Source organism: Pholcus phalangioides, unplaced genomic scaffold (genome assembly GCF_987345545.1).
Source record: "Pholcus phalangioides strain wild (caught in Gottingen) unplaced genomic scaffold, Ppha-v1.0 ptg000022l_1, whole genome shotgun sequence".
In the NCBI taxonomy this organism is placed as follows: Eukaryota; Metazoa; Arthropoda; class Arachnida; order Araneae; family Pholcidae; genus Pholcus; species Pholcus phalangioides.
In genome coordinates, this window is record NW_028301615.1 from 521734 (window position 1) to 535673 (window position 13940).

General features: G+C 37.7%; 1 protein-coding gene across 2 annotated transcripts in view; it reads left to right on the forward strand.

The window, feature by feature from the left end:
- The first annotated feature begins 4481 nt into the window (after positions 1-4481).
- LOC149069295 (liprin-beta-1-like) overlaps positions 4482-13940 on the forward strand; it is a 65410-nt gene continuing 55951 nt past the window's right edge. Inside the window, exons 1-3 of one of the 2 annotated variants that reach the window (XM_089249453.1) lie at positions 4482-4772; positions 8270-8446; positions 9960-10234. In XM_089249453.1, the coding sequence (XP_089105579.1) occupies positions 8356-8446; positions 9960-10234 (366 nt within the window). In that variant the 5' untranslated portion in view covers positions 4482-4772; positions 8270-8355. The remainder of the gene's footprint in view (positions 4773-8269; positions 8447-9959; positions 10235-13940) is intronic. The other variant, XM_089249454.1, reaches the window with a different exon arrangement.

Genomic DNA, 13940 nt, shown 5'->3' on the forward strand with positions numbered 1-13940 from the left:
CTGAATTTCCATCTCATAAAATTGTGTTTTTTTCTCAAATTAATTCTGGACTTTCATCAATTCTAAATAGGATTTCTTTCTGATAATCTAAATTTAATTATCATCATTAATCATCAAATCTGAATTTTCATTAACTCTGATACTTTTTACTCATTAATTCTAGGTGTTTTCTCTCTCATCAATTCTGAATTTTCATCAGTTCTTCGAATTTTTTTCTTATTAACTTTGAATTTTTATCAATTCTGGGATTCTCTCTCTCATTAATTCTAGGGTTATTTTTTTTTCTCATCAATTCTGACTTTTTATCAATTCTGGGATTTTTTCTCATTAATTCTGAGGTTTTTTTTCTCATTAATTTTGAATTTTCATTAATGATTAATTCTGGGATTTTTTTTCTCATTAATTTTGAATTTTCATTAATGATTAATTCTGGGATTTTTTCTTTTATTAATATTTGGATTTTTTTCTTTCATTAATTCTGAATTTCCATTGGTGAGTAGGTATTTTTTTTGCAGCGTTCCTGTATACTGTTGATGATTGTGACAAAAAAAATTGTTTTCTTTTCCATGAAGCCCGAATTGAGCTCGTTTATCTTTTTTATCGATATAATGCACAACAAACAAAGAAAAAAGATTTCCATGTTTGGTGCATTTTTCTGAAATAAATTACACTGTGGAGCAGGCCCGTAGCCAGAAATTGCGTTCGGTGGGACACCAAAGGGGTAGAACAATAGATTTGCCCATAATTTTCTCACATTTCGGGGGACCAGACCCCTCAAGTCCCTTTCCCCGCTACGGCCTTGCTGTGCAGGGGGTTAATCAAAACCAATGCATCACAAAAATCAAGATTCATATCGCTGAAAAGAGTTATGTTGAGAAAGTGAAAATTCTCTATATTTTGAAAGAAAAATCCGTGCTTCTTTCTATGTGCAAGATCCGACGTGGACTTGAGTGGTAAAGCCGTCATTGAGGGGCTTTAACAGCAGGAGCAAAGATGTTTGGTTAGTCAATGATTCATTTCTAAATTTGAGAGTCTCTCAGTCATAGAACCCTGGGCAGGTGTTCTAAGGGTCGCCCTTGCCAGACGCGGGGCCGATGGTGGGGACTTAGAAACAAAAACATATTCCGTGGCGCGCAGCAAATATTTACAGCAGGGGTTCCCAAACTGTGCGCCGGCAACATTTGTAGGGACGTCGTGTAGCGGCTGCCCTGATAATGGTTCTTCGAAGCGATTCTTTGTTAGACTTGCTTTGGGGGAGCCGCGGATAAGCTTATTCAGTAATAAAGAAAATAGGATGCAAACAACACTGCTGATGAATGTTGATTCCTATGGCGAAATCGCCTCTGGAAAAAAGGAATTGCTCATGGAAAATACACCCTTCTGAAAAGGTAGAGAAAGAAAACCTCTCTCCTTGCGTCAGGCAAAGTAGCCAAATTGAACAGACTGTTAGAGCAATTCATTAAAGTGAGTGGAGATGGATCTCATAATCAAGGGCGTCGGAAGTGTTTCAAACCTGTGGATGCTCCTCAAGAGCTTTGTGTAAGAAATATTGATTTCTGAATCAATTCTGGGTATTCGGACCCATGCAGCAAATTACCATGGGTGTTCGAGATGCCAATGCTCATACCGTAAGATCATCCTATTCTTTCCACCTAGTCTGAAATTGTCAAGGGGGAAAAAAATGTTTTGGCGGTGTTTTTTAATCACTCTAGTGGTGCCATCTATTGTGAAAATTGGGGAAAGTGATGTTGTCAAGGGTCTTCGTTTTCAAGTTTTCGAATTCGCAACCTAACAGATGGCCGTGTTTCGTGTGGTGCTGCCATCTGTCTTACATATTTTGAAGTGAAAATGGCAGATGCCCAAATTTTCGTGTTAGAAGTACATGCTTTTTATAGACTTTCAAATGGTGGACCGGCTCGCTTCAGAAAAAACTGAAGATCGTGACAGAAAGCTGATACGTACTGAAATATGCACATCAGATCAAGCAGCGAAGAACAAAGAAATGAACGGTATGACATGAGCAGGTATCCTCTCGTCATGCCGAAAGTTGACTTTCACATCGACGCTCAACGTCACAATACAAATAAAAAAAATAAGAACCTCTACTTCCGTGAGATAGGGTTTATTATGATGTGGTTCTTCAGCTTACCAACACGAGGATGACAACAAAGGGAAGAAGAAAGATGGATTTACAAGCGAAATTATACGAGAGACAGAGAGATGTGCTAAAAGATCTATTGTAATGTCATGGCCAGTCTGGCAGGGAGAGAAAAAAATACCATTCTCAGGCTGTTAAATGCATTATTCTCTTATATACGACACATTGGCCTTGAGTAAGGAATCTAAATGAGGTTTTTGCGCATCAAATGACAAGCTTTGAAATTGCTCCTAGAACCATACAAGGAATGAATTTCAATAATAATAATACGACGAAAAAAAAGAAAAACTTAATGTCCTCACATTTGAATATTCGGTACGAGTTCTTTTCTCTCTCACTTTAGTACTAACAAGAAATCTTGAGTAAAGACGAGTGTGCTTCGATTAAATACTCATTAAAAATAAGACTTATTTCATGTTTAGTATAACTGGTTATTCGAATCAATAATGAAAAAAAGAAAGGGCATTTTACAGAGAGGCTCACCCATCATGCAATGGAAATACGGTAAAAAGCTATACATATAAGGGCTACGCGCTTCGGAGAGATGGATCCCATTAAGGCCGGTATTACACTATAAAAGTTTCATAAAATCCCTTTTATAAAACTCAAATAATCCAGCCAATAAAGCTCATAGGTTACATTCGAGCAAATGCAACCAATACGCTTATTGGTTGGATTTTTCAGGTTTTATAAAAATACTTTTATCGAACTTTTACAGTGTAATACCAGCCTAAGGTCGTGATTAAATAATTAGCTAAATATCCAGAAAATATCTGCTTCCTTTTGTGGAAATTCTTTTAAAAACTTGAAAAATACAACCAATAAGTTTATCGGTTTCATTCTCTCGAATGTAACCGATAAACTTATTGGTTGCATTTGTAAAAACTTTATACAATTTTTCTAAAATTTTTATAATGTAATGCCAGCCTTAGTGGGAAGTGGCCTTCCAGAGAGGTTTTTCGTTTTCATTTGTTTTCATTTCATGGCCCCCATATCTTAGAGTCGGGTGCCTAAACTAGGATTTAAGGGTGTGAACATAGTGCGTCCGTATTTCCGAGCATCTTATGTCCCCCACCCGTCAGAAGAACACAATGAAAAGCAATTTGAAAACAAATACAGATATCCCTGGCTTTACGCGTTTTCGCTATAACGCGATTTTGAAAACTTCATTTAAGAAATTGCAACCAGCGAAATCAACCGGGAGTTTGATTTTAATTCTGGAAACGCGCTTGCAAATTGAAAGATTTAGCATAGTTAAAATTACAAAATTGGGGATGTAGATGAGACAAATGTATGCATGAAAATCTCAAATAATTCTGACCCGAGCTCATTAATGAACATCTTACTTATAGGAAGACATTGACAATACCATCAGTATTATAATCGAAAAAAATGCTCAGAATGAGACTATGATTTGTCATATTTGAGAATATCCGGAATTCTCTCTTGTAAACATAAATTTTTATAGGAATGAAGAATGCTGCTGAACAGTTGAATCTCGACTATTTCATAAAAGCTGTGTAAATGACTTCAACTCTCTGAAGTTGATGTGTTGCCCCCCCCCCCACTCATCCAGAGGGGCAGAAGAGCCTGGAATATTTGATGGACCTCCACACACAGGCCACATTTTCCATGGGGGAAAAAAAAATAACAATCATTCCGGGCCCTGTGCTCAGTTTTCACTCTTTACAAATGGATCAGTATTTCGATTACAAGAACTGTTAAAAAAATGAATAAAATATAATTATCAAGGTTATGGCGTCAAACCTCAAGTGCGGTAAATACCACTCGGAAATACCAATGATAAATGGTAATTTCGAGCACATAATTTCGATACACACCAACATATTATGTTAACCCTGTAGACCTCGAGGGTATTAATCTCGGCTGGAGATTTCGTCATCCCGATACCACAAATGTTAGACATTACCAGAGCATGACTATATAGTCGAGTTAGTTCTCTTCTCGGAGGATGATTTTTTCATTATTACGCTCAAGTGATGGGCAGTTCCTGAGTTTTATGGTCATTCGCATTCCTTGGCATTGCGTGATAAACAACGCATCACCCTCTATTTCTTTCTCTTCCAGAATTTTTTTTTCTGCTATTGAAGTTAGCATGAGGGGAGGAAAAAAAAATCAAATTATAATATATTTATTATATGTCTTCGGTAATTTCGGTGTATTTAGTTCGTTTTTCTTTCCTTGCGTGGTTGTGGTATAACCAAATGGGAGAGAAAAAAAAAACTGGTTTGTCAGTTTCTTTTTTTCCCGTCAGTAACCCTGATGAAGCCGTTTTTTTTTATTTACTGTTCATTCAGGAAAGTAAAATAAAGAATTGCGAGGAGAAGCAGCACATACACACACAAAGAGGAGCAGAGCAAAGACATGACAATGCATCGTTTTGGTTTCTGATGCCCATGTGTGAGCGTATGGCGTGTTGCTTTTCCCTACAGCTTCTCTGTACGCGCTCTCCAGAGACGCCCTAACAAAAAATTCTTTTCCCTCTCTCTCTGGCAGAAGCCGATGTTTACTCAACATCACCGTGGGAGTAGGCACCTTTGACATTCCGAATGTGTTGATGCTTCTAATTTGATATTTACTTGAAATATTCCTGGTAAGTTTTTTTTTTTTCTCTCCCTTCTCCATATTACTTTCATGTGTATTGTGTGATAATTATGGTACCTCAAAAGGAGAAAATTTTTAATTTTTAGTAATTACAGTGCATCCCCACTTATAACGTTGCCACTTAGACCATATATTACTAATATATGGTCGAAACGAAATACTGATCCCATTTGCAACCAACTCCACAATCCATGTGCTCAACAAGAGTGGGGGCTGAAATGATTCTCATCATTTTTTGTTTTTTCCCCATGGAGGGACCCATGGAAAATCTGGTAAGTGAGGGTCCACCAAATATTCCAGCCTACGGGCCCTTCTGCCCCTTTAAATGGGTGGGGGACCACATCAACTTCAGAGAGTTGAAAAGTCTTATTTACACAGCTTTTATACCAAATATTACTAATACCCATTGAGATTTACCGTTTGGAGCGATTTCTCGCTTACAACGTTTTTCCCATGACGGTTTTTTTAAAAACGTTATAAGCGGGATCAAATGTATATAAGACATATTTACGATGTAAATTTTTGTAAACGGAATCCCCCATTATGAAATAGCCCGACTTTACCTTGGGGAGGGCCCGTCAACTTTTGGGTGGTCAGTCAGTGAATATGTGGTGTTCAAATATGAGGGCATCATGCTAATTGGGTGTTTGCCCATGTGTGTTCAAAGTGATTAAGATCATGTGTAACCAGCAACTTTGTGATTAAGTTTGCGTGCTTCGTGGTAATTTTACCATCGCAATCAAGCGCGGACCTAGTGGGGGCGATCGCTGATTAATATGGGAGAAATTTTTCTGTCCCGTAAAAAATACGGGATGATCTAATGTACCTGCACAATATATCGCTTCTCCGACACATCGCCCTGGATCAGTGCCGTCTTAACGCATGGGCCCACCCGGGGGCCTCAAAAGAAGGGTCCCAGAAAAAAAAGAATTAGTTTAATTTTTTTTGAGAATTGGCCAGGTAGGGCCTCAGAAAAATCATTTCTCCCAGGGACCCATGATGCTCTTAATACGGCCCTGCCCTGGATCCACCTGCCTTCGCTCCATTAGCATTTCAAAATGTCTGTCTCCACTCCATTCGCAGCTTAAGATGTCTGTTTTCACTCCATTCGAATCTGAAGATGTTTGCTTTTTCACGGCTGAAGATGTCTACTTCGACTTCATTCGCAGCTGAAGGTGGCTGCCTTCACTAATGCAAGGATCCGGGGGGATGATAGAAACGATCGCTTCTTCTATGAGCCGGATAGTATGGAGCCGAAATTTGTGTGTCGCCGTAAAATACGGGCCGATTTAACAGTTGTACACAATTCGCCCTTCCTGACGCATCGTCCTGGATTTGCGCCTGATCCCAACATATATTCTCAAATTTAAACATGGATGCATGAAGCCCTGAGTATATAATAAAGTCAAGTTCAATTTTTTTTTTCCATTTTAAATCACAATTACATCACTCACAATCAACTTCTAAGCAACTGGGAATGTTTGTTACATTTTATAGCTATATTTGTGGTATTTATTTTACTAAGTACAAAATTTTAATTATAAAATTTCCTTCTCGATTATCAAAGCAGACTGGACATAACGTGCAACAGGAGGAGCTCCCCCCAAAAGACGATCAGGGTTCTTAACCAGTCCCTTCTATACGGGAAGTGTAAATTTCGGTTCAATTTTCTTCCATTTAAATTTTGTCCATTTTTTTGAAGTGTAGATATAACAAAATTGTGACAAGTGCTTTTCCATTTAAATGCTTTTACGTTTTATATTTAGCCACTTCTTTTAAAACGTTTGTCGTAAATTTTAGCAGCAAATTGTTCCTGAAATATTTTTCCACTTCATTGATCATCCCATTTTCCTCAAGTCTCATCAAAATGTTTTAACTTTTTGCTTGAACTTTCAAACTGCGCATGACTCGGTTTTCATAACCGATTGTCAAACAATATTTTAACTCGCCGAATTTCGGAATCCAACAATGGCTTTATAGCCGAATGAGGACTCCAGAATGTACACTCGATCAAAGCCCCGTATGATACCAAATTGCTACTGCGGTTCATTCCGATTAGATAATTTGGGAGAACCGTCATTACTACTCAACTGTATATACAGTAAAGATTCCTCTGGGGTATTTCTAACGAATCGGTACGTGTGTGTACATCTCTAACGTATTTATGTTGTCAGAGTTATGCTTGTGTTTCGTGTTGTACTGGTGCTGCCATCTTCAATATTCTGAAGTGGAAATGGCAAATGTTTGAATTTTCATGTCATGCAAGCATCGTGTTGAAGGTCTGCCTGCTCTCTGCGGAGAGACTTTTTCAAAAAGTGGACCGACTCGCACAGTCGCACCTCGAAATTGGAAGAACTGATAAATTGAGCTCGAAACAGTCGATACAATCACGAACAAATACTACGTAACTATTATTATAAAAAAATACTATTCTGAAAAAAATTAACCAATTGAAAATGACTGACTTTCGAAAACTTCAAAGTCGGTAAGTGCCACTTTTGCTCAAATATCTCCAGTTGCGCATATTCTCCCTCTCTCTTTTGCTGTATAAACGATCGCCAGGACTCTGCCACCGGACTTATCCCGTTGCCGAGATCTCTCCCAGTCCAGCTTCTTGACAGAATCTGGAACAAAGTGTATGTACCTAACAGTCTGAGTGCTGTCTGATTTTTGTCAGTGCTGCCATCTATATTTCAGATTGTCAGTGAAGTGTAATTATTGAATATTTATACCATTGTAGGCCTGTTGCTCTCAGTGGCGAGACTTTTTAACGGGGAGATCGACTCGCTCTCGCGCCTTGAAATTGGGAACCACAGTCTATCTTTTGGGCTGTGTAAATATAGATACAACCCAAATACTGACCAGAAATCCAAAGAGCGATTGATGGAGGCGCGCTATTGTCTTGTATAATAACTAAAATAATTGGCATATCCTGCTGCAACATACATTACTTTCCCCAGAGATCTATAGACTATCTAAAAGATAGTCCCAGTAATTAGCGCCGAGATTGACAAGGAAACCCCCCCCCCCCACTCTGGGTTTTACAGAAGCTAAACTGGTTCCATTAAAACTTGATTGTTCAATAAAACGTTATTTTATTGTCCATTGTGTTTTCTTGTTAGTACCAGTGCTGCAACTAGGAATTTTGTGAGAAGAGCAAATATGATTTGGCCGCTCCCTCCACTGTGAAATTCTATATTTCTATAATAGTGTTTTATGTTCCTCAGAAATTTGCCCTCCCCACGAAGTTTGTCATTCGGGGTCAGTTGTCCCCTTTGCCTTTCTGTAGTTTTGGTCCTGGTTAGTACAGTATGCATGTAATAATAAAACTAATGTACACCTTTACCTGCGTTGAAGTTGTGAAATCAAAAGTGAATATTTTAGCTTAGAAAAAATCTTTGAACGTGATTTGTGTGTAAATATTTCTAGCGATGTCATTTACTGAGTATATTTGATTTTAGAATTTTTTTTCTCCTTTGCATGAAGTCGTAAATAGGGTAGTTGCTGCTGAAGAACTAGATAGTAGTGTTAGGGCGAAGAGACTCCGTTTGACATGAAGGGCGGAAGTGACGATGACGTCATACCTGGAAAAAAACTGTGCCGATCTTGATGTCAGTGATGTTCTGGCGGCAACCTTGGAGCAGATGGATGACATCATTAACGGTATGGGTGTGAAAAAAATTAATTCATTTCTCTCTGGTAAATGAGTTTTGTTTTCTAGATTGAGATCAGCTGCATCAGCTCGTACTCCGTAACAGTTCCATCCGTTTTTTTTAAGAGATCCTTAGCATCCATTTTTTAAGAGATAAAAAGCATCCACGATGGTTTTTTTTATGAAAACATCTTAAGTATACCATGTTTTTTTTTCTCTTTCTGTTTGTTCGTACAATTTTTCCTTTGTCAGTCTTTCAGTTTGAGGTCTCTTACTATGGCTTAGAGCCAAAAGAAAAATTTGTTGTTTTGCAGAGTTAGCTATTTTTTTGCTGTACGTATTTCCTGGTTTAGTTTCATGCCAATCATTGTCTAAATAATCATTGCGAAATTCATCATGATTACTGTTTGAACTTATTAACATGATTTATCATGATTACCACATTGCTTATGTTGTTGTGGCTTCCCGTATCCGAAAACTTTCGATTTTTCAGTCTTACAGAAAGAAAAAATATTAAAATCATGAGAAAGTTTTTGTTTGAATTTTTATAAAAACATTTATTCTAATTTTTCTTCCCCACATATTGTTACAAATTTCTGTTTTAACCCATTGTCATTTTTTTTGAGGGGGACGCTTGTTTTCATTTCTAACTAAGCAGTAGAATTTTTAGTTTTGAATGTTGTACCGTAATTGTGATCTGACTGCTATAAACGTTGCAAACTCAATAAAAATATTCTAAAATTGTCAATAAATGACACACACACAGTTTTCCTTTCATATTTCATTTGTTATCATTTTCATGTATTTTTGGCATATAATGGGTTAAGAAAAGTTAGATATCTACACAACTTAATTGTAGCATTAACCTTAGGTTCACAACATGTGCACGCACATTCCGGCATGCACCCATACGTTAGAAATTCTGTGGAAGAATGTGTACGAGGTGCATGTACGGTTAAGTAGTAGTAGCAGCAATAACCTTTAAATGCGGAGCGTTGCATATGTGGAAATGGTCCTTTAAGTGTTCTAATGAACACTTAAAGGACCATTTCCACATATGCAACGCTCCGGCCAGTTTGAAGATAAAAATTCAGAATCGCATTCGCACATAAGATGTCATATTCACTCCATTGCATACTTAGAATTTGCTGGTAGATGTCACAATTAAGGACAACAACTCTGTTGCAGAGCATGTGTGGCAGTGATTTCGCTATTTGTTAAAATGTTTTGTTTGCATTTCTTTTACTTTCAATGTTGCAATCCGATTTACTTACGATTTTTTCCCCCAACTAAGTAGTTATATATTTGGAAAGTGATATTACTTGAATACGTTTATTTTATGTGTGCATTTTTGAGACTGCACATCTTTATTAAAGACCCTGCATAAGCAGTACAGTTAAAAAAAAATATATTTTTAATGATTTTTCCGGCGTTAAATACGTGCCACTAATTACGAAAAAATTATCCGTTCGAAAAAAAACCATTTAAGGGTTAAAACTGGTCTTTTTTTCGTATATATCGCAGGAACGGATGAGCATCATTACTTCCACGAATGTCTGAAAGATCTAGACATCAGGGTGTGTCCAACTACCGATGAAGTGAGGAAACCATATATGAGTATTCATTTTTTGCTTCAGCAATTGAAGTACGAGATTGAGAAAGAACGGAACGAAACGACTGACGCAAACGAAAACTTACAACATACCGATCCCAATCACTTCGACCGAGATACCTTAGAATACGTCTTCTATTGGTTGAGAGAGACAATTCAAATAACTCGGAATGATGTCGAAACTATGGTGAATATATATTGAAGTTTCTATTTTTTCATACATATTTGTTATTGTAAAATTTATGGTTTGAACTGATGCAAATCACGGTTGAAATGAAGTTACTGTAGGCCGGTCGTCGACTGGAAGCGACAACATGCGGCAAGCTACGCGAGTGGCAACAGCCGACATCAAGTCCGACGACAAAGGGCATCTGACGTCATCCCCTGAAAGCGACCTTTGCACGCTACTCAGTTCGCGACCGTTCTCCATGCAGACAAGTGCTCGTTAAATAATCTTGAGAAAATATTGAAAAGCTAAAATTTTTAAGAAAACGCATTACGCTGCCTACATACTTAATGAGACATCTGACGCAAACTCCGAGAAGGCGCTCTTGTAAATAAATAAATATACTCAATTAATTACCACTTACCATCGTAACCCATGAACGACAATTATCAAATTCAGCTTCCCTGTTCATTCGGAAAAGGTGGGGGAGTGTGAGGCCGAGTAGAAAAGAAAAAAAAACCGGAGCGAGTGGCTCGAAAAGTAAACAACTATAACGCGCCTGCGCCGATATGACAAGAGGCGCGAGATCCCATTCGAATCGGAAATTTTTGTGGTCTGCTGTTGTAGCCGGAAATCACTAGCTGGAGATCCCTACTAATTGACGAAGTTCTCGTACTTCGATGTGCAATGGGGTCAGTCTTCCGAATACAAACAGCTTCAAGTCGCTGACCGGCTGTCTTCACTGTGCCGGCAAAGCTGTACAGCAGGTATCTCCAACCCATTCAAGGAGTACAACAGGTTGGACTCAGGGGCAATATTTTTTTTTGGGGGGGGGGGTGTTAAGAGGGCTTTTTTGTCCAGGGTAGCAAATTCTGGTAACAAGAATATTAAATTACATTTAAAAAAAAGATCGGAAGAGGAGCCTGCCAAAATTTGAATTGCCTGCACTGGTGACTGTTGGTCAGACTGTCCATGAGTGCTTGATGCTCGTGTTCGATTTCATACCAGCGCAGCAGGGCATTGATCAACCCCCACCTCCTGAATGAACACCCCATTTGCACTTATTGATCTATTAGAATCATGCTGGTTTTTGAATTTCAGCGTATTTCAGAATTGGTAGGCTACACACGTGGGTGCTCTTCTGATGAAGGGAAGAGACCAGTGCTGCGCACTACTCAATAAAGGTTGAAAACGCTTGCTGTACAGAGTTCTTAGTTGAATACAGATGTTACAGCAGATTATTCATGTTCAAGAGTATTTTCAAGTTAGCAATGGAATGTGTGCTGTTTAACTATTTCTTAATCACCAATTCGTTGAACGTTTTCTTTTAATTCGTTGTTCCGGTATCTTATCAAACAATCAGTGATGCAGCACATCGAGATAATGATTATTTTCAATTGATTTTGGTAGCAGATAGGCCTGATAACTATGTTTTGATATTTTTTTGAAACGCATTTGGATACGATCTGTTCATGTGTTTATTAATATATATTTTGTAGAAATCACGCAATGATTTCGCTTGCGGTAAGCAGGAATTTTTTCAGGGTTGGAGGTGAAACTGTTACAAATACAAAGGTGACAACCACGGACCGGATGTTGATGACATTTGAATTTTTTACTTTTAAGGCATTTTTACAGTTTTTGGGGCATTTTTTAGATATTTTTTCACAATATAAAAGATGCTAAAATTAAAAAAAAACCATTTATCACTTGACTTGCATCTTCATTTGCAGATGACAAAGTTTAGAATCAATTCCAGGTAAATTTAGTAAAATTTTCAAGAGCTGTGGGTCACACTTAACCAAACAGTAAATGAAAAAGAATTCAAAAAATTTTGTTCCTATTGCTGCATGCAGTAAGACTTCGTAACCTTTTTTTTTTTGCCAGAGAGAGAGTGAGTTACGGGAACGCCTAAAAGTTTTGAAATCGAAGAGAAATTAACTATGAAGTAGATCAGATATTGTCCTTCCTCCCTCTCTTCCCCCCCCCCCCCAAATATTCCCCAAGAACATGATGTTGAGAGAAGTTTATCTTGTCTTTCAGAAATTTCTATTTTATCTTCAGATATCCTAATACTCATAAATTATGAACTGCTTATTTGAAAAATTCCACTGGCAATTTTTGACGAAATCTATTGTTTAGAATGAATGTGCTTTTCAATAGATACTATAAGAATTTTTTTTCTTTGATCTCCAGTCAATATAATGATTGGTTCAGTTTCTAAAAAAAAACTTTTGTTATTTTAACTGCATTTTTTGTCATTTTTGCAGAATATTTCTTTTAGTTTTTAAGGCATTTTTTCGAGTTTTTTGGCCATTTTTCGTCGAGATCTGGGCCTTGATAACACAGTGCCACCATTTTGGCTAAAAGAAATGGAAAAATGACCATAACAAATACTGATGGCATTTATTTTTTGATTCCAGGAAGAACACAAGTTCTTTCCCTACCGAACCTGAGGCGACAACTGATAAATAGTGCCGCAATATGTCCCCCTCTGTCTAAGACGCGGACAGAGATAAGTGGATTCCGCTTACAACGTTTTTCGAAAAACTGTCAAGAAAAAAAAAAGTTCCAAGTGGGGAGAATGCTTTAAACGGGAAATCTTGATGACTAAGAGTTGGGCTCATGAGAATAACTCGTACTAAACGGGAAACGTTTTAAGTGGAAACGTAATAAATGGGATCCACTGTATAACATGATTTTCTCTAGGGCAGGTGTGGCCACCTTCTCTCTGTTCGAGGGCCAGACGCAGTGTCGCAAGCCGCATCGGGGTGAAAACTCGGGTATATGAGCCGCATGCGAAAGGGGCGAGAACTCCGGCATGTAAGCCGCTACGTCGCACCTAGTATTGATTGATTGCTGTGGCATCTAATTATGAATAATTATTAATGATAACTATTGTTAAGAAGTTCATTCTTTTCTTTTAGCAAATAGTGAATGTCAATATTCTCCACCCTGGTGAGAGAATTACTTCATAAAACGTAATATTTAAAGTTTACACCAAACACAAAAAAAAATAATTTTGATATTTTGGAATTTTTTATTCTGAAATTTCGTGCAAAAAATATGCTTTTCTAGTTTGGTTTTTTTATTTTCCTGCTAAATAAATACTTGTAATATTTTTACCAAAAGACGTCACCACATTAGTTTTGAACTTTTATAGTTAACTTTAAAAGGAAAATTTTTGAGGAGAAATTTTTCTCGAGATTACTCTCACTCACTTCCGATGATTGCGCAAGAACATCTGCTACTTCCGCAACTCCCACAGTAGGTTTTGAAATAAATCATGTGACCTGTTTGTTTAGGAGATACCTCGTCCCTGATAGTTAAGAGTTTAAAGTAGGAAAGAAGCATTGTTTCTCTACAGACACATTGCTGTCATCACTGTTTTCTTACGTTATGCTTTTGAACAGTTATGCTCCTTGATGCTTGCGGATTACACTTCAGTATGACAATATCAGCAAAATTTATAAATTTTAGTAAGTGAAGTATTAAATATAACGTAAGCAGATTCTCAGCCTTCTTTGACCCCCCTCCCCTTGTCAGCAAAACACTGACCCTCTTCCCCCCCACCCCGTCAGCAAAATTTCGTCAGCAGCTTAGAATATTTCATATCTTCAAAAAGGGGTGGTTGATGACGTAAGCAACCTTCAAACCCCCTTCCATGCAGCAGAGGTATACACAGGGAGGGGCTCCCCCCAAAAGACGATCAGGGTTCTTAACCAGC